Source organism: Polyodon spathula, chromosome 14, assembly GCF_017654505.1.
Source record: "Polyodon spathula isolate WHYD16114869_AA chromosome 14, ASM1765450v1, whole genome shotgun sequence".
NCBI lineage: Eukaryota > Metazoa > Chordata > Actinopteri > Acipenseriformes > Polyodontidae > Polyodon > Polyodon spathula.
This window is the reverse complement of record NC_054547.1, coordinates 35,459,253-35,486,037: the sequence shown is the minus strand read 5'-3', so window position 1 is coordinate 35,486,037 and position 26,785 is coordinate 35,459,253. Positions and strand designations below refer to the sequence as shown.

At 35.2% G+C, this 26,785-nt stretch overlaps 2 protein-coding genes and 1 non-coding gene across 3 annotated transcripts; 1 reads left to right on the top strand and 2 right to left on the bottom strand.

Annotated features, from left to right (window-relative positions):
- Positions 1-370: 370 nt before the first annotated feature.
- Positions 371-13,599, bottom strand: kpna4 (karyopherin alpha 4 (importin alpha 3)). Its single transcript, XM_041270136.1, has 17 exons — positions 13,378-13,599; positions 11,206-11,250; positions 10,627-10,716; positions 10,290-10,319; positions 10,135-10,187; positions 9,658-9,753; positions 9,169-9,254; positions 6,943-7,029; positions 6,571-6,740; positions 6,331-6,375; positions 5,943-6,074; positions 5,245-5,373; positions 4,561-4,665; positions 4,302-4,373; positions 3,925-4,087; positions 3,577-3,671; positions 371-2,312 (listed from the first exon to the last, which is right to left on the bottom strand). The coding sequence occupies exons 1-17, from the start codon at positions 13,444-13,446 to the stop codon at positions 2,214-2,216; spliced, it is 1,566 nt and encodes a 521-aa protein (XP_041126070.1). The 5' UTR covers positions 13,447-13,599; the 3' UTR covers positions 371-2,213.
- Positions 4,773-5,113, bottom strand: LOC121327454. The gene has a single exon (XR_005951571.1).
- Positions 13,600-21,559: 7,960 nt separating the features above from the next.
- LOC121326691 (UDP-GalNAc:beta-1,3-N-acetylgalactosaminyltransferase 1-like) lies at positions 21,560-25,857 on the top strand. Its single transcript, XM_041270064.1, has 2 exons — positions 21,560-21,649; positions 23,842-25,857. Exon 2 carries the CDS (start codon positions 23,890-23,892, stop codon positions 24,904-24,906), a length of 1,017 nt encoding a protein of 338 aa, XP_041125998.1. The 5' UTR covers positions 21,560-21,649; positions 23,842-23,889; the 3' UTR covers positions 24,907-25,857.
- The last annotated feature ends 928 nt before the right edge of the window (positions 25,858-26,785 follow it).

Below are 26,785 nucleotides of genomic sequence, written 5' to 3'. Positions count from 1 at the left end.
ATGGGCGATTAGATTAGCAGCAATACTATGATCATGGATAAGGGTCTGCTGTGATCATAAATATGCATCTTCAATTTATCATATGACCTCAATTCAAATTGGCTCAATTTTGCAATTTATCACGTATAGGGTAGTTTGGTATACAAACCAAAAATCTGCACCAGGAATCAGGAATGCAGCAGTTGCCAATACAACAGGTCAGAGATTTCTGAATAGTGTGCCAATGCCATGTTTTAGGCACAGCCAATCCAGAAATTGGATTTATTTGTAGATTAGGGACAAAGGGATTATTTATTATGGAACCTCAGGATTTAAATTCATTAATAGAAAATTAACCTTTACTTGTTGAGAAAAGAACAGACTGCACATCTGGGTTTCAATCTTTATTTTTCTCAGACAACATAGCCTGTAGCCTAGTATTATGATAACGGGTTAAGCACACAAGTTATCTTCTGCTTTAATTTTTGAAACCACATCTTCTGCTGGCAAAGGAATGCTGCAAAAAATATCTGAGTTCAACAAAAGGTTAAGACCACAAAATGTAATCCATTCTAGTATTCTGAAGTTACATTACACAAATTTACACGAGCTAATGGTGGCTAACCTCTGATGAACTTAAATAGAGCAAACTTGTTCATGCATCACTTGTGCTCAAGGGGGGGGGGGGGGGGGCACAGCATTTCCTACAATGAGCCACCTTAAAGAGAATAGGCATGACTTCACCTTTAGTCACTTAATTTAGTGTAAGTATATCTTTTTTTTTAAAAAAAAAAAAAAAAAAAAAAAATTCAAATATTTCCAATCGCCAAATAAAAAAGACAAGAGAAAAAAATTTACACTTCTTGCATGTTTGCAATGCAAGTCTTAAAAAAATTACAAAACGCTCTCCTAAAGTGGCTCAAGATAGATTGTTCATGGCTGTATCTAAACTAAAAAAAAAATACTAAACAGATTGTGTTGTAAGGGTGTTGAAACAACTGATTTATACATCTACACACTTCTTTTCAAATCAGTCCTTATTTAGCAGTACATGTGCAAACTGTTTAGAAATATCCTTCTTAATTTAGAAATTAAGTCAGAAAAAAACCCTTAAAACAGCACAGTATTCTGAAAATAATAAAACTGTATTCACAGCCTAACAAAACACAGCTAAAATAAACTATGCTGTAGTTTAGTACATGCAAAGGTTACTCATCATGTTGAAGTTGAAGCTCATTGTTATAGCAAATCTTCACTGCTAAACAGTTACTTTTGCTTCATGGGAAACCTTAACCTTATTCATGCAGGAAGCTAATTTACACACGTACGTTGTGATTTTTAATAAGTGACGGAGGATATGGAAAGATATTCACAGCATCAAATCAATGTGTGGTACAATGCACAGGGGAGCCTCGCAACAGTTCTGTTTTAAACAAGCATCTAAAATAAAAGCTGTAAAGAAAGAAAAAAAAATTCTAAATAAAAACACACTGGAAGCAAGAGAGTCAACCAAATCTGTTGAATGTATATCATACAATGCACTGCTGCCCAACCAGTCAATTTTATTGTCCAGTGTAAATTAATATAAACATAAAACTGATATTTTTCTGGTTTAATTTTTATTTGTTTACCTTTTGGGATTTATTAAATGTGCCCCTTACAGGCGAATCAAGTTTTGCATGCGTTCACATACAACATCACACCCATACGCCCATACTCTCGTACACACGCCACACTCCTGGACTAGCGAGCCTGCTTCGCGAACGAAGAGCCCTGGCTCCAGAACATTGAGTCCAGACATTCACACATAGATCCATTCACACAGTGCTTCATAGCAAGGCCTTAGTTCTGGCTCTCTGTACTGACAAAAGTTAACCAAATTTCCTGCTTTTTCGGCTACAAGTCCACAAGCTATGATATAGTACTTTTGTCCAATTTTCAAATTTATTTTTCTTGGTTTTCAGACCCTTCTTTGCCGTGGACTTCCAATAACTTGCAGTTTCTTGAAACATCCTCAAAGCATTCAGTGTAGATTTTGCAACATTTTGCCACTCACTCTCACTCGCACCCACTCGCCAACACAACTTCATTTGGGCTTTTCTCAGATGCCAAACGAAATCCACACATTTTCTCTCCGTTTTAATGCAGCAGTGGTTCCCATGAGCCAAGCACAATGGATCAAATTTCATTTTACAGGGCTGCATCATGTAGTCAACTCCGCTTTGGGTAACTTTCTAGAACTGGAACCCTTCTGTTGGTACGTTAGCCGATGAGTTGAAACCAAAGGTTCCACCCTGGATTGCCTCCGGAACTAAGCTGGGATCTTCATCAATCTGAAAGTAAAAACAGACATTGCAGGAAATACGAATGGTTGGGAGGGGAGAGAGTAAGCAAGGGAGTAGAGACAAGTTCAATAATAAACATCCAGATATCAAAATAGTATAACAATTTTTTACAGGAGTCTGAACATGGGAAAACTGAAACCAATAATCCATGTAATCTCCCTATAAGCACTATCAATTTATTTACTGACCTCCCCCCCCCCCCAGTGTGTGTGATGCAGATAGATTTAAAAAAAAAAAAAAAAAAAAAAAAAAAAGGAGGTTGGCACCGGTATCCGAAAACCCAGCAGGTTTTAAAATGATCCGACCCGGGTCTCTCTTTGGTACCTGGGTATCGATTATTAATTTGAGAATTTAAAGCAAATATGACAATGCAGTTGTCAGCCGGGTCTCTGGCCGGTGTAATAAAGACAAAGTTAAGACAAGCTTTCCATTAAGCCTTTTCTTAACTGACAGGATATCAAGGTTTTACAGAAAACAACAACACCACAACAGCAAGTACACCTCAATAATAACAACTGCTGTGACTATTCTCAGGAACTAAATAGGAAAGAAAACAGAACTTCCTGTTGGGTTTATGTCATTGATAACTGTGATCCATGAATGACAGCAGCCGCGTGGCTTCCAATACGGAATGCTTTATCTACAGTTATTGCGCAGATATAGTTTCTTACCATAATATCAAATAAGTAGCCTTTATTTAAAAAATAAATATACAAAAGAAATGTGAGCTGCGTACCCCATAAAACGGTAAACATTTTAATGAAGTAGATTAATAAAAAGCATATGCACACTAAAATGTATAAGGTGCAATGTACAAAATTAAATCTGTATGACAAAACCCATTACTCACATTTACAAAATGTTGACCTATTTTGTTAAATAAATAAAATTCTGGAACACATTAAGTGCTAGTAATGTCTCTCATACTAAATCATGTAGACTAACACACTACAGTATAAGCTAAACTGATGTGATAGAGAAAAAAAAATTACGAACCATGCTTTAAAATGACACTTATAAAAATCAACAAATGAATAAATTACACACTTTAAATGTAGCCTAAGGTATGAAAATGAGCTCCTTTGCTTGGATGCCAGGCTTTAAAACACCAGAACATTAAGCACATTTAACATTAATAACTGTACTCAAACCTAGATGTTTATTATAAATCGATGTTTCCATATCTGAAGGGACTAAATGTGTTTGTGTATATATATAGCCCTTTGGAGCCTACTGACAGTGCTATACTTACATCATCAGAGGAGAAGAACTGATCAATAATTTCATATGCCAGTTTATAGATGTCCTCATTTTCATGATTCTGCAACTGTTCAATCTTCTCCAAACCTGGGATAAAAGAATATGTTATATAATAAATACATAGAGAAAGTTGCATCTATATAAAAATTTACAAGAGGAAAAATTGGATCCAAGTTACTTGAATGAACAAGTAAAATCAGCATTACTTATTAAAGAAGTCACCAGACTGGGAATTAGAAATCTTAATTTTCCATTATATACAAAATTAGCAAGTTCAAAAAATTGAATTCAATAATCCACGCATAAACTTCCTGCACAAAACGAAATAAGCTAAATATACCTCCACATTCTTCAATCAGGTTAGCAATGGCCTCAGCCTCCTCATCTGCCATTTTCAAAATATTGCTGAGCCCATCCAAGACCACTTGTACAACCTGTGCATCCTTCACTATAAGCAGGTTGCAAAACGGTGGAATAACATTCTGCTGGATAAGGTACGCCACCTAGTGGAAACAAATTCAAGTGTTAATCTAAAATCTTAATTGTAGTACATACAGTAATTTTTACTAGTTTCCTATATGGAGATAGATGATTCATTTTAATTAAATTTATCATGTAACCTAATGAAATTCTAAATACCTTCAGTACTATGACAGGCCAAATGGAATCAAACTACTGCAGTTAGAAACATTAAAAATGGTGCTTATTTGTATTTACCTGATCCTTTCTTCCACTGATAGTAAGGTTACTTATAGCCCATGCAGCTTCCTTCTGAGTACCAAAATCACCCTTGAACAAAAAAATATCTTGTTAGATGCGATACTATTAAATGAAAATTAATGAGCAGAATGAATGCGTGTTGAGAAAAAACAAAGACCTGGTGTAGCAATACTAACAAAATGTATAAACTATTTTGCTTCCATGGTACATTGCTTTTCAGCTCAACTATGTTTAAACCATAATAAAATTATCTTACCTTATCCAAAAGATGTATGATCATTGGAACGAGGTTAGCATCAATGACAGCTTGAACTTGCTGCTGATTTCCTGCAGTGATGTTTGACAAGAACCATACCGCCTCCTGCAGGATTGATGTGGACAGGATTCACTTAAAAATATATTGTACTTAATCTGGGAGATGGCTGCATGTTTCTGAACTACCTTGATGATAAAAGGTACTTAAGCATGTTGGATCAGACTACAGGAACACTGCAAAAATGCAGGTGTTAGAGATTGCAGAATGCCAAGGCTGACAAGGTGAGCTGCTATGAGGCTCTAATCATCAGCCAATTCACAATGAAAGCCTCTAGATTACACAGGATTGGCCTCAGATGCACTCCAAGATCAGCAGAGATACTCAATCTTCAGTGCCCCCTTTTTCCAGCCTATTTGAATCACACATACACTCACTCATTCACCTACCCCATCCCACCAGAACACTATCCCTAATGCTTATTATAGCAAGTACTTTTTTTACACATGAACACAAAAATCAAATACAAAATGTGTCATAATAGATCATTCATCCACAACACACTTACTGGCACCAAACTGATCTCTACTTCATCACTTCCAACAATAAATATTTGTATTAAAAAATTTAACGTGAAAGAACAGTGTTTTTTAAACAAATTTAAAAACTCACTTTCTTGCTGCTTACCTTATTGATCTTCTCTTTTGGATGTGCGAGAAGAGCAGGGAAGTGGGAGAGAGCATCACAGTTAAGAACCACCTGCGTCTGCTCATCTGTACCAGTCACGATATTCCCCACCGCTCTCAGAGCTGCTGTCTGAAACAAAAACCAAAAAAAACAAAAGGGAGGTGTTAAGCTTCCACAGGATACGATCGAGAAAAAGGGTAATGGATATTTCATTGACAATAGTGTCAGAGCCATGGTAACATTGCCACACATTGCACTGGCTCTTTCTAAACCTAATCCATTGTATAATCACAATATGCCACACCAGGGTATATTTTGTTGTGGGATATCGCCACTTATTGGTTGGTCACAAACACTTGGCTTGCCTTGCTGCACAGCACACCCGAGGAGTGGTGATATCCCACAGCGACACACACCCCGTCAGACCAGATTGCTTAATTACCCAATGCAAAGAGTTACCTTCCATTTAATACTTCTCTAAAGACACGATTATCTAGCTGGCATGTATGAACAAGCCAGGATTGTTAACTTAGCAGAGCGACAGATAGTGGAGCAAACCCAGAATAAAGAATATTAAATAATTTGAAAAATATGTAAACATAGCTTTAACTGCCAAACAAGGGCTGCTTGACTACAAAACATTCTCACAACAAGTTATCCATTCCTGCATTTCCTATTGTGAATTAATTGGTACATACCTGGACTTTGACTTCTTGATGGCTGAGGAGAGGCACCAAATGTGGAACTATTCCTGAATCTATAACCATCTGAATCTGCTCATTGCCAGCATCTGTTAGGTAGGATAAAGCCCAGACTGTGTCCACTAAAATCTAAAGAAAAATAAACTTGTAAGATTACCCCACACTTAAGAAGCACATGAACCAATTTATTGTGTAGCCAGGAGCGCAAAACTCTGAAATCTACTGCTTTAACATATAAAGCAAACCAGACATGACTTTCCCAAACCTTTACATACATATACAATTTTACTGCTTTAATAGCATGGTTTTCTGGGTCTCCATTTCAAATTGGCCATGTCTATACACTCTGAAGCTGGCTAAAAAGCAAGACAATTCTATTACTTACATTTACATCTGTGTGGTGAATCAGGACACAGAGTGCTGGAAGAATCTGCAAGAGAAACAAATCAATTACATTTAAAAAAAAAAAAAAAGCAAGATTTAAATATTTAGTCTAAAAACAGCCAATTCACTAGAGAAAACAGCGATGCGCTCATAGGGGGTTTAGAAGAAAAAGGTACCTGCACGAAAGTCAGAATATATTGAGTCCCCACTATGTTAATATAAACACGTATTGTTGAAGTACCTCCTGAATGGTTTCCATTGGGGGCGGAGGATCCTTGTGACGGCACAGATTAACCATTACCCAAGTCACATTTCGCAGGAAAGTAATGGGGATAGACGGGCTGATGAATGAAAGTAGTGGTTTCACTACTCCAAGGCCGATGACATAATCTCTGCACTGAGGTCCATCACCTTGAAAGGGAGGGAAATGATCAAATATTCCAAGAGACATACAAAAGTAGTTCAAGCTTAATTTTAGCAAATACATTGACATTTTAAGTACAAAATCATAAAATGTAAAGTTTGCAATTTCATGTGCCCAGCACATTACTTTTCAGTCCATGCAGAATTAAGTTAAAGGATATTACTGAAGACATAAGGAGAAATAACACACCAATGATGTTTCCCAGGGCCCACACTGCCTGTTCACAAACATTTTGATGAGGGGAATGCAGTAATCTTAAGAAGAGTGGAACAGCATCTAGAAGAAAAGGAATGGGTACAATGCTTTAGAAGTATGCTGTAAGAAATACATTCTGAAAATCAGGCATGACATGGAAGTGGGTGGAAATTGTATAATTAAGGGTTTTCATCGATTAATAATGCCTGTGGGTGTTGATCGATTAAAAAAAAAAAAATCATCTAGTCAACCCATGTGCTGTAGCAAAAAGCAGAGCGTGAGAAATCTAGAAAGATGGCAGAGAGTACTTCAAAAGTATGGCAAACTGGTTACAGGGAGATATACCCAACACTTTGCCATCTCTCAGAAGATGGTTTTTCAGTGTTATTGGGGGGGCACCAAGACCTGGCTGTAAAATACATTTTTTGGACAGATTGTAAAAGCTACAAGGTAAATGACAGACTCAGTGATTCTCCATGATTTACTCAACTATCCAGGCAGGAATCTCGTTTAATCTGAACAATCCCTGAACCCCCGTCCGCAGAGCTTGTGTTGTTTGAGACCTATTGTAGTTCAGCGCCTCTATTGCCCAGCACGCCATTTGAAAGTGTAATGGCGGGTTTTAATATCTAAGTAAGTCTGGATTTAGATATAGTTTATAAATGGGGGGGGGGGTGATGATGACAAACATTACAATTACTATAATTATTAACATTAAAGACTAGTCACATATATACTGTAACACTGTATTAGTAAAATCTTTCATTTACAGGGTTTTGCTGCAAAAATGGGCTTTTAAATCTTCCATGTCCTTACTTTCTCATTTAAATGTGGAATGAAGAATGGGAACATGAGTGCAACATTTAAGTGACTAGTTTTTTGTACTCGTGTTAATACTATTACAAATAGTGATTGTAACAAGCTGTATCCATCTTAAATATATCATTTTATTTTATTGTATATTGGGGGGGGAGTAGCAAAAAAATTGGCTGGCTCAGAAAGGAAAAAAGACTACAACTTGCAAGATTTGCTCTTTGGGGCTTTCCTTTCATGGCAGTACTATGAGTTTCTTATCATCCGAGTCACAAGTAAGTTGATTTTTCTTTTAAACAATGTATTCTCTTAGTTGAAATCTTTACCATGGCAGTACAATTACAGCTATAGCCCAAGATTTAAACTACAGCATATTCAGCGAACTTAAACTAAAATAAAATAGCACTGAATTCAATAAATTGCCAGTTTAAAGTTTATACGAAAAACAGCCCAACATATCTAACACAGTATTCATTGTAGGACAGCTGCCAATTTACACTAATGCATGGCACAGTATTTAGTGTATTATATTAAAAGACTTGCTTTGGCTAACTTCAAATTACATGCAAGTAAACATTTTAATTTATTGTCAAATTAAAGTTGCCTCTAAAACATTAGATGTCATTCATAAATGCTTGCAAAAAATAGCATTAATACCAAGTGTTACTTACAATTGCACATTAAAGCAAATGGGTGTGATTAATCAATGAACTAATTAATTGACCAAAAGGGGCGATTAATCGATTAAAAGAAAATGCCTAGTATAAAATGTTGACTATTGAAGTAAATGTATTTTATGCCATTGCTGAACATTCCTGAAAAGTATGTGGAGTAGTCATCCAAGTACTGATTTGTCAATTTGAATCATTATCTGTACAGTTGTCAACCCTTACATGGAAAACTAAAGCACATTTGTGAAGTTTAAAAAATATATACTTGCATTTTAAAGATGTATAATAGGTTATTAAATTGCATGGGGTCTGAACATATCACGTGGCACAGTTTGAGTGATCAGAACTGCTCAACTTCATAGATCGCTTATCTAAACTGAACAAGATGACATCTGGTATCCATTTATAATACAGATGGGACATGACATGAAAATGTTGATCACACTGCATAAGTCATAAGTACCAGATGAGTCGAGCTCAAGACTTTATAGCTATTACGATACACCCATCACCACAAAAAACTTGGTCTAGTATTAATGACTTACCAGTATAAAAATACCACTTTCATGGAATGGCCCTATGCGGTATACCCGAAAACAAAGACGAGGCTCAAAATAAATCAACCAAAAATACAACATTTAATACAATGACGAATCAAGCACGCAAAGAATGTTACTATGCAATGAAAACATATCTACCAACCCCAAATGGTACCTTAAGATACAGATATACATACTCGACTGAACAACTGCTTGCGTCTGTTCAGAGGTTCCGGAGGCAATGTTTGTTAAAGCCCAAGCTGCTTCGAATTGTAATGAAGGGCTGTAAAAACAAGGAATCATTTTCAGTTTAAGCCTAATGAACTGTACAGTTAATCTGAAAGACATAACTTTGTTTCTGTACTTTCTAGGACTGTCAGTTATGTAGTGCTTCAATGAGGAAGTTTCTAAAGAATACATTTCCCTACTAAATATGGTTAATTGACTATGCTATTATACAACCGAGTACTCTGTATTAGAGAGAGAGAGAAAATCAGAAGATTTTCGGAGCACCTTTGCAAAGTCCTAAGAAATTCTACTTTCCGATAATAAATATTGATCCTCAGGACACTACAGTAAAGTGATGGTAGATGCATTTCAGCCTGAAATACCATCAACTGATTCCAGGCAGTGTTTTTTTTTTTTTTTTTTTTTTTTAAATAGTTTGTCATATTGAACACACTTACTTGTCATCTCTGTCGAGACAATGAACCAGGATAGGCAAAATGCCAGATTTTATCAAATCATCAATTGGAGGATTACGGTCACTTGATAACAGCTTTCTGAAAAATGAAACAAAAGGACACACAAAAGCAAGTTACCTAAACCTTTCCTTAAACAAAAACAAAAAACAACAAAACAAAAACAAATAACACACAATCAAGGTCCAAGGGCATACAAAATTCAAATTACAGTTTGGGGTCTACTGTGTATGTAAAACTACTGAATTTTCAGTGCATCTACAATTTGAGTAAATCAGAAATATCAGTTTTAAATGATGTATTACAAGAGTAAATCACAAGTTCAATGTACCCCTTTATTCTGTAAAGAGTAAAGTATTCAATGTAGCAAAGGATGTACAATAGACAAATGTAAGTAGCTGTTATTTTCAAAATGAGTTTAAAAAAAAAAAACACAACCCATCTATGGTAATATATGCTCACCTTGCAGCCTGCACCGCACTTAACTGAATACTCTGGTTGTCACTGGTAGCATTCTAGATCAAAAGCAAATAAAACAAAAAGTTGACTCCTGTCTATTAAATAGTATATTGATAATAAAAATCAAATTTGACAAACAATTCAGAAAACAAACTTACTTGTACTATTGCTTCTAATGAAGTATTTTGCTGAAACACAAAAGAAAGCAAATTAACTTATTTCATTACACTGGTATTTAAAGAATCATATGGTTTGCTTTCTACAAAGACTAAATTCTTATTTGACTTGAGGCAAACTTTTTTTTTTTTTTTTTTTAAACTAACAAACTACTATCTGGAATTGGAAAAGGCTTTCCATCAATGAACATGAAATGCATTTTTAAAACAGATAAGCAACATGAGGACTGCTTAAAAAGGGCATCTGCATTCTCTTTTGCAATACAGACAAGACTATACATAAAGTAATATATATATTTCCCCCCACTCAATTCCTTACCACTCTGAAATCACCATCAACATCAGAGTCTTCGCAAATATCTTCATTCGGGACATTTCTTCTTTTTAACAAATGTTCATCTCTTTTGTTCTGTAAAACACAAATGAAAACATTTTCAGTTTCAGAAACTACTTTGCCATTTCCACTATCAAACAGACATTTTCTAGTTGGCCTATGGGTCTGTCATAATACATTTCAATATCCACTGGAGTACATACAGTAAGACAGTCAAACATTACTCAATTATCTGGAAATACAGCTTTAAACAGCTCAAACACAGTTTAAACCTAGACGACCTGAAAAATATTTCTACAAAAGAAAAAAGGTGGAAAACTGGTTGCATACTAGAATCTGTATACACGCAGCAAAAAAAAAAAATGGTAAGAAAGTCACTGGTCTATTAAAACAAGGGATAAGTACTACAAAACTGCAAATTATTTATCTTTCATACATTTAGAGTGTGTAAATAACATTGCATGTTTCTGGAGACTGCAGCAATGCTAGCAGGAAAGCTCCCACACTACAGAGAACAGGAAAGTAAAATATAAAACAAAAACATAAAACTCAGGTGATCCTTACCTTTCGAAGTTCCACAACAACTTCATTCCGCTGTCTTCTCATAGTCTGAAAACCAAAAGAAACGGACACCATGAACCCTTTTGAACATAGAAAAACACAAGCTGTACATGTCAAGTTTCTTGTAAAATTAAAGTTAGCCTAAACTACATAAACCTAAATAAACAGCACTCATGGTACAAAATATTTCAGAATAAAAAGGGAGTTTGGTAATCGTGGAATCACTGGTATTAGCTGACTGCTGGAAATATTATTCATTACTTACTTTGTTGTGAAATACACCAGAAGTAGTGTAAAGTTTAAGGAAAATATGAAAAGAACTAACAAGTAGTCTAGATTTATTTCAATCTAGGACTACTTCGTAATTGAACAGATGCCAAAAGTAAAGGATTCAAACAGATGCTACACAAGGGAAATGTTCTCAAATGAAATAAGCATAGGTACTTCTTGTTCTACACATGAACGACCTTGTAAAACTGACAAATTATTACATCATCTGATAAACAATCTTTCTAAATAGTAACCAGACAGAGATGGGTGAGGAGTCAGTCAAATAGCCATCACAAATCACACCAATATCCGGTGGAAGGAAAATGTAAATATGTTATATTAAAACTGTTTCACGCCTTTGTCTGTATATTCAATATTACTCCCATACCATATCTGTACGCAACTCAACAGGCAGCAAAAGGGCAGTTCATAAAGACAACTAATAAGCAAGCAATGACGCACTCAGTGACTAATGTAAGAGGAAGGGAATGCCAGTTAGAAATCTTTCACATGCTTGAGGAATTTAAACTCAGCCCTTTTCATGTACACAGCCAGATCCTTCAACATTTTGTATTCACGCCACTACACAGCAGTGTATTTCTAAACGAATCTGTTAACTGCTGGTCCAACCTCATTACACAAAAATTTACAAAAAAAATCAAAGAATGGAGTTGGTTTGCTTACTTTTAAAACTGAGATCTTACTGTGCGAGGCAGGCACAGCAAACAGCAGCAACCTGAAGAGTACCATGGTCTGAAGACAATTCATGTGTCCTGAACATCTCAAAAATTACAGCAATACCTAATTCTTTAGTACTTACCAAGAACTGGGTTCACTGTGCAGCCATTCTTTACACGTGATCTAATCATTGGCTTTAGTTAAAACAATTACATATTTTGGATTTACCATTTGAACCAGATTAAAAGTAAATCCCTCGATTACATATTATGCAGCCTAGAAAAAAACATGTCCTAAAACCTAGTTATTCCTCATCAAACAGTCTTAGCAATGAGTTAAAAGAGGTGGTCTATAAAACACACAATGGTGGGGCCCTTTTATGATAAACTCGTGTTAAGCTGGTGAGGAAAGTGTTTAGTTTTATTTAGAGGTTATTCATCATTTTATGTTCAATGTATGCTGAACGTACAAATAAAGGAAACGTTTACACAAAAGTGTAACAAACGTTTAACCCAAATAATAATAATAATAATTAATAATAATAATAATAATAATAATAATAATAATAATAATAATAATAATCCACGTTCAAGTTAAGTGTGCTGTTACTATACTGAACGCCTCCTGGTGTAGCACTGAACTCTTATTAATTTGTATTGTGCGGCTACTGGTATATGGGCCCTGGAGCATCAATTCATTAAATATTCACTTCCACCCCCAAACACACACACAAAACCAAAAACGTGTTGACTCTTCTCGATAGTGCGCTGTTAATAGCTTACCCCTAATTTTATTTGTTTACTTAAATATTGTAAAACTGTTTATTCACGATTAGCTTCCACTTTGACATACAGTCAAAATATTTAATCGACAACGAGGTTTTTTTCCGTATTTAGGAGGGGAACTAAACACTTCACTGGTAACCAATCTACCAGCGCTAGTCGCAGTACAACATAATTTCTCATCTTGGTTCTTATCTGGCTATAAAATCGAACAAGACAGCGCAGTTAAAACTCAACACAAAATGAAAGATAAAAAAGTATCACATAAAATAACTGTACACTGTATCTTTTACGATTACTTCATTCGGTGTGGAGTGAGGCCTGTTCACTCACAAGGAGCCGGGGCCTGGCTTGGGATGGGTGCAAACTTCTAGATCCTGGAAATTACTAAAGACGTCACAGCGGAGCCTGAAACAACAAAACAACGAGAAAGCCCAAATATTACCTCCAAATCGCGGCCCTTATTCTTGAAATTCTTCAGCCGCTGGTTGTCCAGTTTCTCGTTGTCGGACATGTTTCACTATATCTAACACGTATTTATCTATTCACTTTTGTAAAGAATCTCTTAGGCTTTTTGCCCCTTTTTTTTTTCTTTCTAATCTTAGCCCCTTCTGCTAGCAGACTCTTTTTTTTTTTTACTGGTTCGCTCGCAGAGAACCCTGGGAATGCCGGTAGAGGCCCAGCCTCGCTCTGGTGGGGAAGGGAGGGAGGCAGTTCTCTTCTCTGATTGGTCGACACATTTGGACATCCTGGCACTAGGGAGTGCTGTTCATACTTCAGAGCGCTTTATTCATAAGACACCCTGAAGACAAAGGAGTACCAAACATTAAGTGCGAATGATGTGGTTGGGTCAGTGTTCATTGACAAAGAGAAGGTTTAGGCTATGGTTTGGAAATAACTTTTAAAATATAAAATAGCAACATTGGGAATAGAAAGGAGGGCTACACTATGAAATGAAAATCCATTAAAATGTCCTTATGTGTTCATTAATTTGCTGCTAAAAATAAAAATAAACCTTGAATTTAAATTAAGGACAAGTTAAAATTTGCCTCTACAGACTTGCAAGCCCTTAATTACATTTTAGTGTAATCACCTACATTTTTGGACAATTGAATAACACTGAAACAGAGCAGCATGGTGTGGTGCATTGATATGTAGTTAACATATTTTATATAAGTCTTAAATGTGAAATTCAAAAAGAAATGATGGGTTTCTGTACACTTTCAAAATGGTAACCACATTTACAATATATTTGCATGCAAAAGTGTGCTATGTTCCCACACAACAAAGTGTTATAAGATTAAACTTCTTTAAAATAAAACAAATCTAAATGTATTAATTTACCCCAGAAAAAATAAAACCTAAACTTAATTAGTAATCCCATTTAAAATGATAGTGATTTCAACATTAATCTTGATTTTCTAATCAATTGTTTATATAATACCTGGTTATATTTATACTATTGAAAATAAAAAGCCCCAAAAAAGCTATCTTTCAAATCATTGCTTTTATTTGCAGCAAATTGGTATTTATATAAACGTCAAAGATAGGTAAATTAATCTTATCTTAGCAATCACCTTACAGTTACTCAGTACGTGCAATATTAAATCAGCTCCATTTAGATTAAAAATAAACTAAAATAGAAGACAACATTAAATTAAATATCCATGTGCCCTTTTTAAGTTAGGATACATGTCATGTCAATGAAATCTTGTATGGTAGGTTTAGGTATGGTTTTTTAGTCAATTTTCCTTTACACCTTACACACACACACACACACACACACACACACACACACACACACACACATATATATATATATATATAATATATAATATATATATATATATATATATATATAGACAAGAAGAGAAAATTATACATAAACTAATGGCTTATGTAACCAGAATGGCCTGTTGGTGATGTGAGACCAGTAAATAGACAGACACAGTACTGCGAGTGAAGCGCTAGTACGCAAATATATTTTAAAATAAATAATCTGAACATCAAGCAAAACCCTTTTCCAAAGTAAACGGCATGGTGGACAAAACACTGAACAAACTAAACAAACTAAATTAAGTGGGGAAAATGCATTACTTTTCCCTTAAAAGTATGATTGGGGAGAACTGAGAAAGTAAGGTAAAATTAATGCAATTTTTAAGATTAAGTGATTTCATGAATCAGAGATTTTTTGAAGGAAAGAGGATTTAAAGTGAAAATTAAGGAGAAATTATCCGAAAGGTTTGAGATGCAAAATGGAACTCCTCAAAGAAATGTTATCAGCCCTTTGCTATTTAATATAATGATTAATGATTTAACAGATTATATTTTATGAGGATGTAATGTAGCTGTGGGTTTGTTTGCTGATGATGGGGTTATTTATAAAAGACATAAACATATTGAAATAGTTAGGAGAGAATTACAGGTGGCAATGAATATTTTGGAAAAGTGGTCTAATCAATGGGGTTTTAAAATATCAATAACAAAGCTTGAGCTTAGGAGGAGATCGCAGGGAAGTTTAAGTTTAGTACACCAAGATAAGATACTTAAAGAAGTGGACAAATTCAGATACTTGGGAGTGTGGTTTGATAAAAAGTCGAGTTGGGAAAAACAGATAAGAACCATAATAGATAAATGTAAAGGAAGGCTTAATATTCTAAGAAATATTTCAGGGACAAGTTGGGGAGCGAATAAATCTAGTATGATGACTATATACAGAGGATTAGGGTGTAGTAGAGTATGGAAGTCTGGTACAAGTGGGAACATGTAAAAGCAAGATTTAAAAAATGGATAATATTCAAGCTAAATCAATAAGGGTGTGTGTAGGATCTATGAAATTTGAAGTTTTATTAAATGAGATGCCACTGGAATTAAGGAGGACATTACTAAAATAAATATTGGATTATGGTTAACTCTCTTCATAAAGCATTTCCTCCTAGAAAAAGCATGGAAGATAGATGGATAAATCACTATAAAAAGGAGATTTGGGAGACAAATTGGGGAAAGTGGGTTTTTTGATCCAGAAATGGATAACAGCAAAAAGAACTCAGATAATGAATTTAGTAAAGAATGTTAATTTGAATGTGTTATCAGAATGGTTGGTGGACAAACCAATTTGCTGTATAGAATTGAGTGAGCAATTGAAAAAAGGAGGGGAAAATTGACTTGAAAAGAAAGAGTCAAGCTTTTGTAAAGGATACGAGTAAAGAAGCATGGTGTATATTTACAGATGGATCCAAGGATCCAAAAACAGGAAGAGTGACAATGTATACCAGAACTGGATATCTGTAAAAGAGCTAGGCTATCTGACCATTTGTCAGTTTATATAGTAGAAATGACAGCAATTTTATTTGTGATAATTAGAATAGCGGAATTAAATCCTAAGAAAGCAGTCATATTTACAGACTCATTAAGTATGCTTATGGCTTTAAAATAAGATTTTGTTCATAGGAAGGAGATCATTTTTGAGATAATTAAAAAATACAAGGATTGTGCAATAATGGGGATTGACGTTAGGTTAATATGGGTTGCTGGGTATTCTGGTATACGGGGCAATAAAATAGCAGCAAACAATGGGATGAAAAGGAAGAAGATTGATGTGGCGATTCCTTTGGGATCTCAGGAAATGGGAGTCTGTAAAAAAGCAATAGTAAAAGAATGGCAGGAGAGCTAAAGTGTACAGGGGAGGTTTTCTTATAATATTCACAATGACGTTAATGATAGTCAGTTGAATAAGGAACTGGACAGGAAAGAGGAATCAACTTTGGATGGGTTAAGGATTAGACATACTAATCTGAATGAGCATTTATTTACATTAGAGAAACAGATCAGTGGTTTATGTGAGAAGTATAGAATTCCAGGCATAGTTTAGCATTATACAGTAGAGTATAAATGTGTCAATAATGAATGTGTGAAACTTCAATATTCTTTGTTGTTTAATAAACCTGGTCATTACCCCACTGTACAAAGCCTTGGTGTACTTCTGGATAGTAACCTGTCCTGAAAATGAATGCGTGGTTGGAATTTAAGACCTAGACATCATTAAATAAGGAAATGAGTTGTCAGTATCATAATAAAGTATAATAAAATGATTGATTTACAGTATGTGAAACAATTCATTGTGTTCTCAAGATACATGCTACACCTCATAGAATACTCAATAACTTGTGCTAAATCATTGTATTACCAATGTCATCGCTATTAGATAATTGGCTTTCCAGATACATGGAACAATGTAAAATGTGACATACCTGCATATGACCACCTCCACTATATTTGTGTCATCACAGACTTCTTCCATGGGAGGGGATATTAATGCAGTAGTAGGTTCAAGCTTTGTGAATAGGGGGCCCAGTTTCATGTTTTTTGTTTTGTACCAGAAAGTTAATCAACATACAGACTGATGCTCAAGTTTATCACAAGGGGGCAGTAATTACCTTTGGAAATACTGGCCCTGAATCTCAAATGTCTTCCAACAGTCTGAAACTCGATCTGTTTTAAGCCAGCTCTTATCCCAAATGGTTGTTTATCATCATAAAATGAAACACTTTTCTGCTGTTTTCCGACAGGTGGAATGGGCGCAATTTACATAAGGGTGGCGGAATAACTATTGAGCGTTTAATTGAGAAACCTATATGTTAATGACACAAATGAGTTTTTCCGTCATTTCAGGAATCAATGGACATGTGGGATTGAAAGGTAGTAAAGGCGAAGAAAACCCAAACAGATGTTTGTTTCGAGGTATGACACAGGTCTGGATTTTAGGATGGAACCATGTCATGTTTTGATTGGGCCTTGTCTGTCACAGGAATAATATGACGTCAACATGAGAGGGAAAGCTTGGATGCATTGTGATCGGAGAGGGAGAGAGAGATCTGATCTTATGCTTCCAATAAGTACTTAATTGGTCCAATTAAGTAATTTAAGGTACAGTTGGAACAAAAATCTCCCTGTTGTTTCTTGCTAATTCTGCATTTGCTATGTGCTTCTCCAGGCAGAATGTATCTTATGAAACAAGCGATGTGTGGTGTAGTGACTACATCTTCCTTACAGTAAGTGTAAAGTGAACAGTTTTGTTCAAGGAATGCATAGCTACAAATATGTTTCGGCTTGTTACATCATCGTCAGATATCTGTGATGTAACTTAGAAATTGAGCTGGTTTAACAATGTTGATTACAGCTTTAAAGGCAGGTAGAGTGTAATTATGAACAACACCCGTCTTGCATTTTGTGTTTACCCACAGCTGTTTGAGATAGGAATGTGCTAAATAAAAATAAAATAAATACCAGCATCCCAAAGTGGGCACTGATAAGCAATGGCATGTCCATTTTTTCACACAAATGGAGGGTTCTGAAACTCCAGGAGCATGAGAGCTGCTTATGCTGCCAGCATACTACATTTCAAGGCCCTGTGTGGTTTAGAATTCCCTTTACCATACCAAATAGAATGTCCTTTCTCAACTTTTGAGGGTGATTGACACAGGGTCTTCAAACACTTTGAACTCCCAAAATTGCCGTACCCCTAGTTTTAAAAAGCTCTTTATTAAATTAAACAAAATACTTTGAATTTATATATCACCTTTCATCCCATAGGATACCAAAGCTCCTTACACGTGACAGCACAGCAGTTAAAGAATGAGAAGTGAGGAATTGCTTAGCCAATTGAAATACAGGAGGAAATTTAGGTAAGCCAGATTGTAAGTGCCTGAACTAGAATGTAGTTATTATATTTGCATAGTCCAACTTTATGAACGTTATCTTATCAGTAAAATACAATAGCATTCATGTTAAATTGTTTAAGGGCACTGATCTCTTACCAGAAGTGAAAGAGCTGATAGAATCCTTTATTGCATTTTTGTTTTTGCGTGATAGGTTAATAAAATATATTGAACTCCGCCATTCTATTCATTTTGAGGTCTGATAAGCCTCTAGGCATGGGGGGAGGGGAGAAAATCAGGATAGTATGTGTGTGTACGTGCAGGGGTTGCATAGTGGTGTGTGTGTGTTCAGGGCATGCATGATGGTGAGTGTGTGCATGACTTAAAAATTTAGCTGTCAGCTGAGTGGAATATGCCAAAAACTGGGCTGAATTTAGAAAAGCAAAGAGGCCCAGAATTTAGGACGTTATCTAAACGTCAAAGCATCCCAGAATTTGTATTATAAATGCAAAGCAGCCCAGAACCATCAGAATGAGCAGACTATATGTAAAATTATAATTACATTACAGATAAACTAATCAATCCTGTCACAAAACTGTAATAGTGGACAGGATATAGATTTGCAATTCAAATAAATCATGCAAACTATTGATGTATGTTATTGGAAATAACAAAGTAGAGCACCACAGACAACCAATTCTTACATTCCTGCAGAACATGACAATTTATATAAAGTAATAGTCACCCATAGTTTGTTATATTAGTACAGCAAAATACCACATTTTAATCAAAGTTCTGGAAAGCAGATCTCTCTCTCTCTAAAATATATAAAATATAATATATGTTTTTGTGTTTGTGGCAGGTAAACGGCTTAGCCGTCCTGCGTGTTAGTTAGGTTCCTGTTGGTGTTTAGTGAGAGCTCCAAAACGGAGTTGGGTTTTTGTTTCTGTTCTGTTTGTTTTAATGTGTGTTTATTAAAAAGTGCGCATTAGCTCTATTTTTCTTCAATCTTGTGTGTGTCGTTCGTGATTGTAGAAGGGAAAAGAACCAAACGAGCCTGTTTGTTGAGCCGTCCGTCACAGTCTTCCACACCTGAAGCTAGTTGCAGTAGTTCCTGTTCTCCTGTGTTTATCAATAGTAGCCCACACTGTGCTTTTCGTTCCAAGCCTGTCTGCTATTTTTCTGGTCCTTTCTCCTTTTTCGTTTTGTATTATCACTGCCATTTTGAGATTGTTGCTGAACACTCTAGAAATTTTTGTTGCTTTTTTGAATCTGGAATGCCTCCATGTAGTCATTTGTCATTTAAACTGGTAAATGAGTGTCCCCACTTTCAATACATTTTTTCCTGTATAATTAAAAAAAACACCAGCTGCGCAGGGCAGGTGTGTGTTTTGTGTTAACAAAAGAGTGAGTTCAGGGTTATTCATCAGCTAGAACTTTGCAATACAGAATACCTGTTGTAAGTTTATTGTTTATTTAAATAAGTTAATTTATCATGTTTCACTCAGTGACTGTATTTAACAAAAGAACAATCTGCAGATTATGAACAATCGCGCAATTTCAAATATTTTCTTTCATTTGAAAGAACGATATACAATGCAAGGGATTAAAGAGAGTTTGCAGTTTGCCTGCTTTGAGTAAATCCACGTTTGAATGGCTGGAATCTCTTTTTACATGCTCTTACACTTTGAGAGGCTGAAACACACAAAAACAATCCAACACTAAATTTGAGTTGTACTACACTTTGAAGTGCCAGCCATGGCACCGATGTTTTCTTAATAAAAGCAATGTGAATAACAATTATGTCAAAATAGTGCCTGGATACTTTTTTCTTATACAAAACTATGGTCTAGCATGTTTCTATGGCCATAGTTCCTATAATACCAGCTCCCATCCTAATTTTGTTCACAGTTTGGCATTTGAAAAGCTAACATGCAAATGTTCCCCCACCCATAGACACGCTTGGCATTGTATGCTGCAGAGCTATGGGGTGCCATGTGCAAAAAAAGTGTTAATATTTGGCGTCTTTTTTTCCAAATAGTAACGCCAAATATTGTTTTGTTTTTTTTACCCAGATTTCTAGATGTTGTGAATATATATATATATATATATATATATATATATATATATATATATATATATATATATATATATATATATATAAATGTGTACATGCATATGTAATTTATAAATCTAATTAAAAGATTTAACATTTAGCTAAATATTTAACTGGGCAGCTAAATCTGGAGTTTGTATGCAAATGAGCTCCGCCCGTTTTGCGCTTTCACGACATTTGATTGTCTCTTGTGATGTTAATCGAGAAATATGCAAATTTAAGCATTACATTCCACGCTTAAAATTAGCACTGTGCAGAAGCACGTTTCACTGCCAGGTTCTTTGTAAAGGTGTACACCTAGGTTGCAATTGTTGCTGTGATGGCGGTAATGAGAAAAGGACGAAAAGCCCGTATTGCGTTGCGACTTCCGGTTTATTTTTATGTAAAGATTTGATGGTAAATGAAATGAATGATATTAAACTATTATGAGTTTTGCAAGAGAGCAGCTTCAACATCATGGCATACCCTGCTTTGACATATATTCAGATAGACTTTGTACATAGTGGAGTCTGTGCCCTATTAAAGTTGAAAGAGTTTACCAACAAGCTCAGGTGTGCAAAATGGAAAACCTGTAACTGGCATTGTTTCACAAAATGTTGCCATGGCGCGTAGTGGGATAGGTTTAAGCATAACCTTCTCAACAGCAAAGCTCAACGTAGTCCCCTTATACCTTATACTGCATTACCTGTAGTGCCTGAAAAGGTTCCTGTATGTAACATAAACAAGCGTTTTGTTATATATATATATATATATATATATATATATATATATATATATATATGGGTGTGTGTGTGTGTGTGTGTAATATTTGTTCAATACACCTCACGTTTTGGCCAAGAGCCAGTTCACGTTATTTCCGTATAGCCTCTATTGAAAGCCTTATTGTTTTGTTTTTTTTTGTCCACAGGCTCCCGACAGAAGACATTCGGGTTTGATGTTTTCAGGTAAGAACATTTTTTCAGACGTCAGATCAAATCTCGTTTGTTCTGCTGGAATCTTTTCTTCGTGTATTACAGAATAGTTGTTACACAGTTCATTGATTTTCGTTCTTTGTTTTTACTCTTTCAGCACTATTTGTAATTTGATTATTAGGCTGTGCCCGCCGGGATATCAGTGATTATTAATGTGAAAAAATAATATTGCGAGGTCTTAAGTTCAGTAGGTATTTTGACCATATTACCTGCTATTTCGGTTAGTTATTATCTGTTTCTATATTCGAGTAAAATATAATTGGTGGGGTTGCCGTGTTTCAATACGACATGTAGGCTAGCAAATTGTACCCCATGTCTGAAAAAACTACATGAACCACGCAAAACAAGGAGTGTATTTTGAATGGTCTTGGAAATTACCTTTGCGTGATCATTGGTGACCTAACATCCCATTTTCTATTATATGATGTATGTGTAATTGTACATTTGGCCGTGTAATGTACACGCTAGAACTGCGCCATAACACAGCACCGTGTACATATACTAATAAATAGTTATTTAATACGTCTAATTTAATATTCAACTAGATGATTATTAAATATGTTAAGGACACAAACATTTTCAAAGCATTTTCGTCCAGAGCAAAGTTTGCTACTGATTTTCTGAAAGTAATTGCCCAGAGCAAAGTTTGCGACTGGTTTTCTGAACGTGATTGTACAAGTTTAAAGTTGCAAATCTAGCAATAGACAACGTAGGTATGAAAAAGAGAAATACAATGAATACAGTTTTGGAAAATTAGCTGGAGTTTATTTGGAGTTAGAAAAAGTGGAGCAAATTTTGCACTGGAGCAGAAAGCTTGAGAAGTTGTCTGTAAATGTTTTTTCTGCTTCATAACATATTTCTGAATGCGTTTAGAGTATAACAGCTTAACAGTTGTAAGTGATTTATTGTACTACTAATCAGACATAGAATTGACTGGAGAAACGATGTATTACTCGCTTTATTGCAGATAATTTCTATTTATAGACAGTTCTGTCATGCTTTCTGTATTCAGCGTGCTTACATTTGCAATATGAATAGATCGGCTATCAAATGGGCAGAATACACAGAGTTCAACTGTTATCCATAGTTTCACCAGTTACACAGAGTTCTCTTTTTTTGTTTTCCTTACCAGTGCAACGAAACGTAATTGTTATGATTTTAATGTATTAATAGTCAAGCATCAGGAGAGTTATTATTGTTACTTGCAGACAGAAAAAAAACAAGAAATAATCCAATGGTAAGATTCACATTGTTAAAATAATATATATATATATATATATATATATATATATATATATATATACATATATATATAATATATATTACTGTATAATTAGAACACCCCCTGTGCCTCCTGGAAAGACTGACGCCCCCGTGAGAACTTCAGATACACAGTTAGGCTACGTCATTGTTTTTTTGTTTTGTTTTGTTTTGTTTTAAAGATTTAAAATGCATAACTGATCTTGCGGTAGGACATTGACAGAAATTGTTTTAAACTGGGTATGACATTTTTAACTACTCATCCGATATGAAAATATGTATAGAAATAACACTATCAGTTTGAAGTTAAAAAGTTAAAAACCCAAATCAACAATAATAATAATAATAATAATAATAATAATAATAGACAAAAAAGTTATTTTTGTATAGATTCCAATTCCATTTTTGTATGCTTCACAGCTCTGCTGTACAAACCATGCCCACTGTGCACTGCCCTGTGAAGACCCTACTGAATATGGGTCTTTAATATCTTTCAATAGCCTTAATAATTAATTGATTTGAAGAACCCTACATCTTTTGACGGACGCAGTTTATACGAAGTTCAATTCATATCATAGTGTAGCAATTCTGATGGTCTCAATGATGAGTAACCAAAAATAAAAACAATTAATCTACGCAGTGCAAATACATAAATAAATTTCAGATGAAAATGCAAGGTGCAGAGCCTGGGATAAGACAAGCAGAGAACCTCCCCCCCCCAAGCTCTGTGGGGGGGGCATGCCAAGATCTTGGATTTAGGGTTATGAGGTGTTTTATTACGCAAGTCAAGGTGGTAAGATATTAACTAATGACATTGTTTCAAAAGCTATAATAATAATAATATTAATAATAATAATAATAATAATAATAATAATAATAATAATAAAATTTGATTTCTCTTGCAGCACCTGTTGTACAAGGATTTATGTTGAATCGAAGCAAGGTAAACTACCATGAATATTTCCCAGTTTGTTTTATTTTTAATTTTCGTATTCACAATATGTTTCTGGTGTGGTTATATTGTGAAGCAAAATGAGGAGGCGTTGATAGAAGAGGTGCGGTCGACCGCAAACTTGACTGGCACGGCTGTGCCTACTCCTGACCTCAGTGAGAAAGCCCTGCAGAAGATTTTGAAGGAGGACCCTAAATGGCTGCAGTTATATGAACATCAACCAAAGCACAAACCCAATTTCACCTACTTGACCTCCGAACATTCCAAATGCAGGGATGAGACGCCTTTTGTTGTCATTTTCGTTGCAACCCGCCCGAGTGAAGTCGAAGCAAGACTGGCAATCAGAGCTTCTTGGGCGAGTAAGAAGCAATGGCACGGGAAATCCGTTCTCACCTTGTTTCTCATAGGCAACGAAAGCAGAGAGCAAACAGGAAAATTATATTTAGAACATCAAGAATACAGAGATATGATAATGCAAGACTTCATAGATACCTATAATAATCTAACACATAAAACGAGAATGGCTTTTCAGTGGCTGCATGATTTCTGCCCAAAGGCTCAGTACGTTATGAAAACTGATTCGGATGTGTTTGTTAATCCTGGCAATTTGGTCAATTATCTGCTCAACTTGAAGGAAGAATCTTCTCAGACATTGTTCACAGGCTATCCGTTGCAAGGTGGTCCCATCAGAGACAAAAACTACAAATACTATCTCTCTTATGAAGAGTACGCTCTTGATGTATTTCCCCTCTATTGCAGTGGGCTGGGTTATGTTATTTCAGGAAATCTGGCCCTGCAAATTTACACGATGATGTGCCATGTCAAGCCATTCCCGAATGAAGATGCCTATGTAGGAGTTTGTTTAAAATTATTGGGAGGTCAGGTACATATACCTAATGGCAACCTTTTCTTCATCCATAGAATTGACCTTGCAGACAAAATTCAGCATTTGATTGCAGCCCATTGGGTGGATCCTGTAGCCATGAAACATTACTGGGAGACACTCCAGAAGACATAAGAGGATTTTATTGAAAAAAAAAAAAAAAACTAAATTTTATGTTAATTTTGTGATTAAAGTTGAAATGTTTCTGTATGATTTTGTAATAAAAATGTAACTATATTGCAATGATATCATTTTGCTAATGCAAAACTGAAGAGGAAAGTGAGGAAAGCTCAGTTTTATGTCTGGGTGCTGTGTGGGCCCGCAGTTTGTGTTTCTATCCATATTGAAACCTCATTTTAGTTACAGTTGCTTGGATCATTCTGATCTTGTCTTGTTGGGCACTTATCTTTTTCTACTTAAACAAAAATGTATTTAGTCCTTTGTAGGGAAGTACAAAAAAAAAAATATTGATATTACCAGATATTGCATTATTAGAAGATAATATTGTGTTATTTATCAGTAATTATTGCATTGAGATAATTATTGTATTATTACGAAATCATATTTCATTATTAGGATATATTGTGTTATTTTGCAATAATTATGGAATTATTACAAGATAATATGTTTTTTTGCAATAATTGTTGCATTTATGGAAGATGTTACAGAAGTTAAGTGCAGCTGAACAGTGAGAAACTGGGAAGCTTCTCTATTACAGTTCCCTCTACATGAAAAAAATATTTGCAATGGTGTCAATTTGTAAGTCGGATTTTCTGGTTCATCATTAAACACAACCACATAGGGGCAATTTACAAGCAAAAACTGAAAAGCGTGACAATAGATCTCGCGCTTTTATGGTCATGACAGTTCTGCTGCCACGTTTACATGAGAGTTTAGTCATCCAAATGCAAACAACCTCATTAATAAAAAAAATAATGGGAGGGTTTATTTAAATATCACCAAACGCGCTGAAAAGAGATGCCGTGAAGGATATCATTCAAATAACGCATAAGGAAGAGAAGGTTACCAGAAGCTTACCCCATCTGTCTAGAATGCAAAGCATATGTTAGTTTAGAAAAGTAAATGATGGCTGGCACAATTAATGGGGCTGGTATTAAACAGGATGTCTAGGAGGATGAGGATTCCAGCTAACGGTCCGACGTTTTCCTACTTAAATCAAAGTGTTTTAAAGCTAAAATAGCATATTTTTTATTGTTTATGAAACTGGAGCTTGAAAAAGGCATAAAGGCATACAGGCATGCTGTAAAAGCAGTTCTCCAACATGTGTCAGGAGTCTTTCTGGGAAAGAGCAGGGGGTGGGGCAGCTACAGTTCTATATACAAGGCCTGCAAGCTTATTTTCAGAGAACATATGAAGGGTAAATAAAAGGCAGATGGAATACAGTAAATGAAAAGCTCTCCATGGTGATAAGCCCCTTGGGGTTTTTTGACTTGCACACATGGGACTCTCTGGTTCAAACGGCTATAATTTATGTTTTACTTGTACCTGGGACAGGTTCCCAACCCACACCATTAGCAAGCCCTTAATTAACTGCATTACATAGGTATATTTAAAAGGAACGGACTGGATTGTACCTGGTATTGTAGTTAATAGCAGGTATATTTGAGCATTATCGTATTTTGCTATTGTTTCAAAATTGTTTTTTTTTTTTTTTTTTTTTTTTTACAGTGAAACCATAGGTATTTAACACAACAATAAAACACTTAATGGTAGTTTATTAAGTGCAATTAAAATCTTTCCCAATTAAAATGTCAAATTGGCTGCCATATAGCATTACTGAATAACTGCTTTTTTACATTTTTGTTTGTATAAAACAGCCTGTCAGGGTTGCAGACATTTAGTTCTAGGGCTGCACCTGTAGGTAGTTGAAAGGTTCCATTATTATTCTGATTTAACAAGGCAAACGGACTGCGTTGTCATGTCACAAAAGGCTGGAAATGAAAACTACGTTTTAAATAAAAACAAACAAAAAAATGTATATATTTCAAAATAC

Bases quoted from the DNA above. Each gene is read 5' to 3' on its own strand.
- kpna4 (XM_041270136.1), bottom strand. From the start codon at position 13,446: ATGTCCGACAACGAGAAACTGGACAACCAGCGGCTGAAGAATTTCAAG. The intron at 9,754-10,134 runs GTGAGCATATAT...TTCATTTTTCAG, and splicing joins AGTGCGGTGCAGGCTGCAAG to AAAGCTGTTATCAAGTGACC. The intron at 7,030-9,168 runs GTATGTATATCT...CTTTTCTTCTAG, and splicing joins GCAAGCAGTTGTTCAGTCGA to ATGCTGTTCCACTCTTCTTA.
- LOC121326691 (XM_041270064.1), top strand. From the start codon at position 23,890: ATGAATATTTCCCAGTTTGTTTTATTTTTAATTTTCGTATTCACAATA.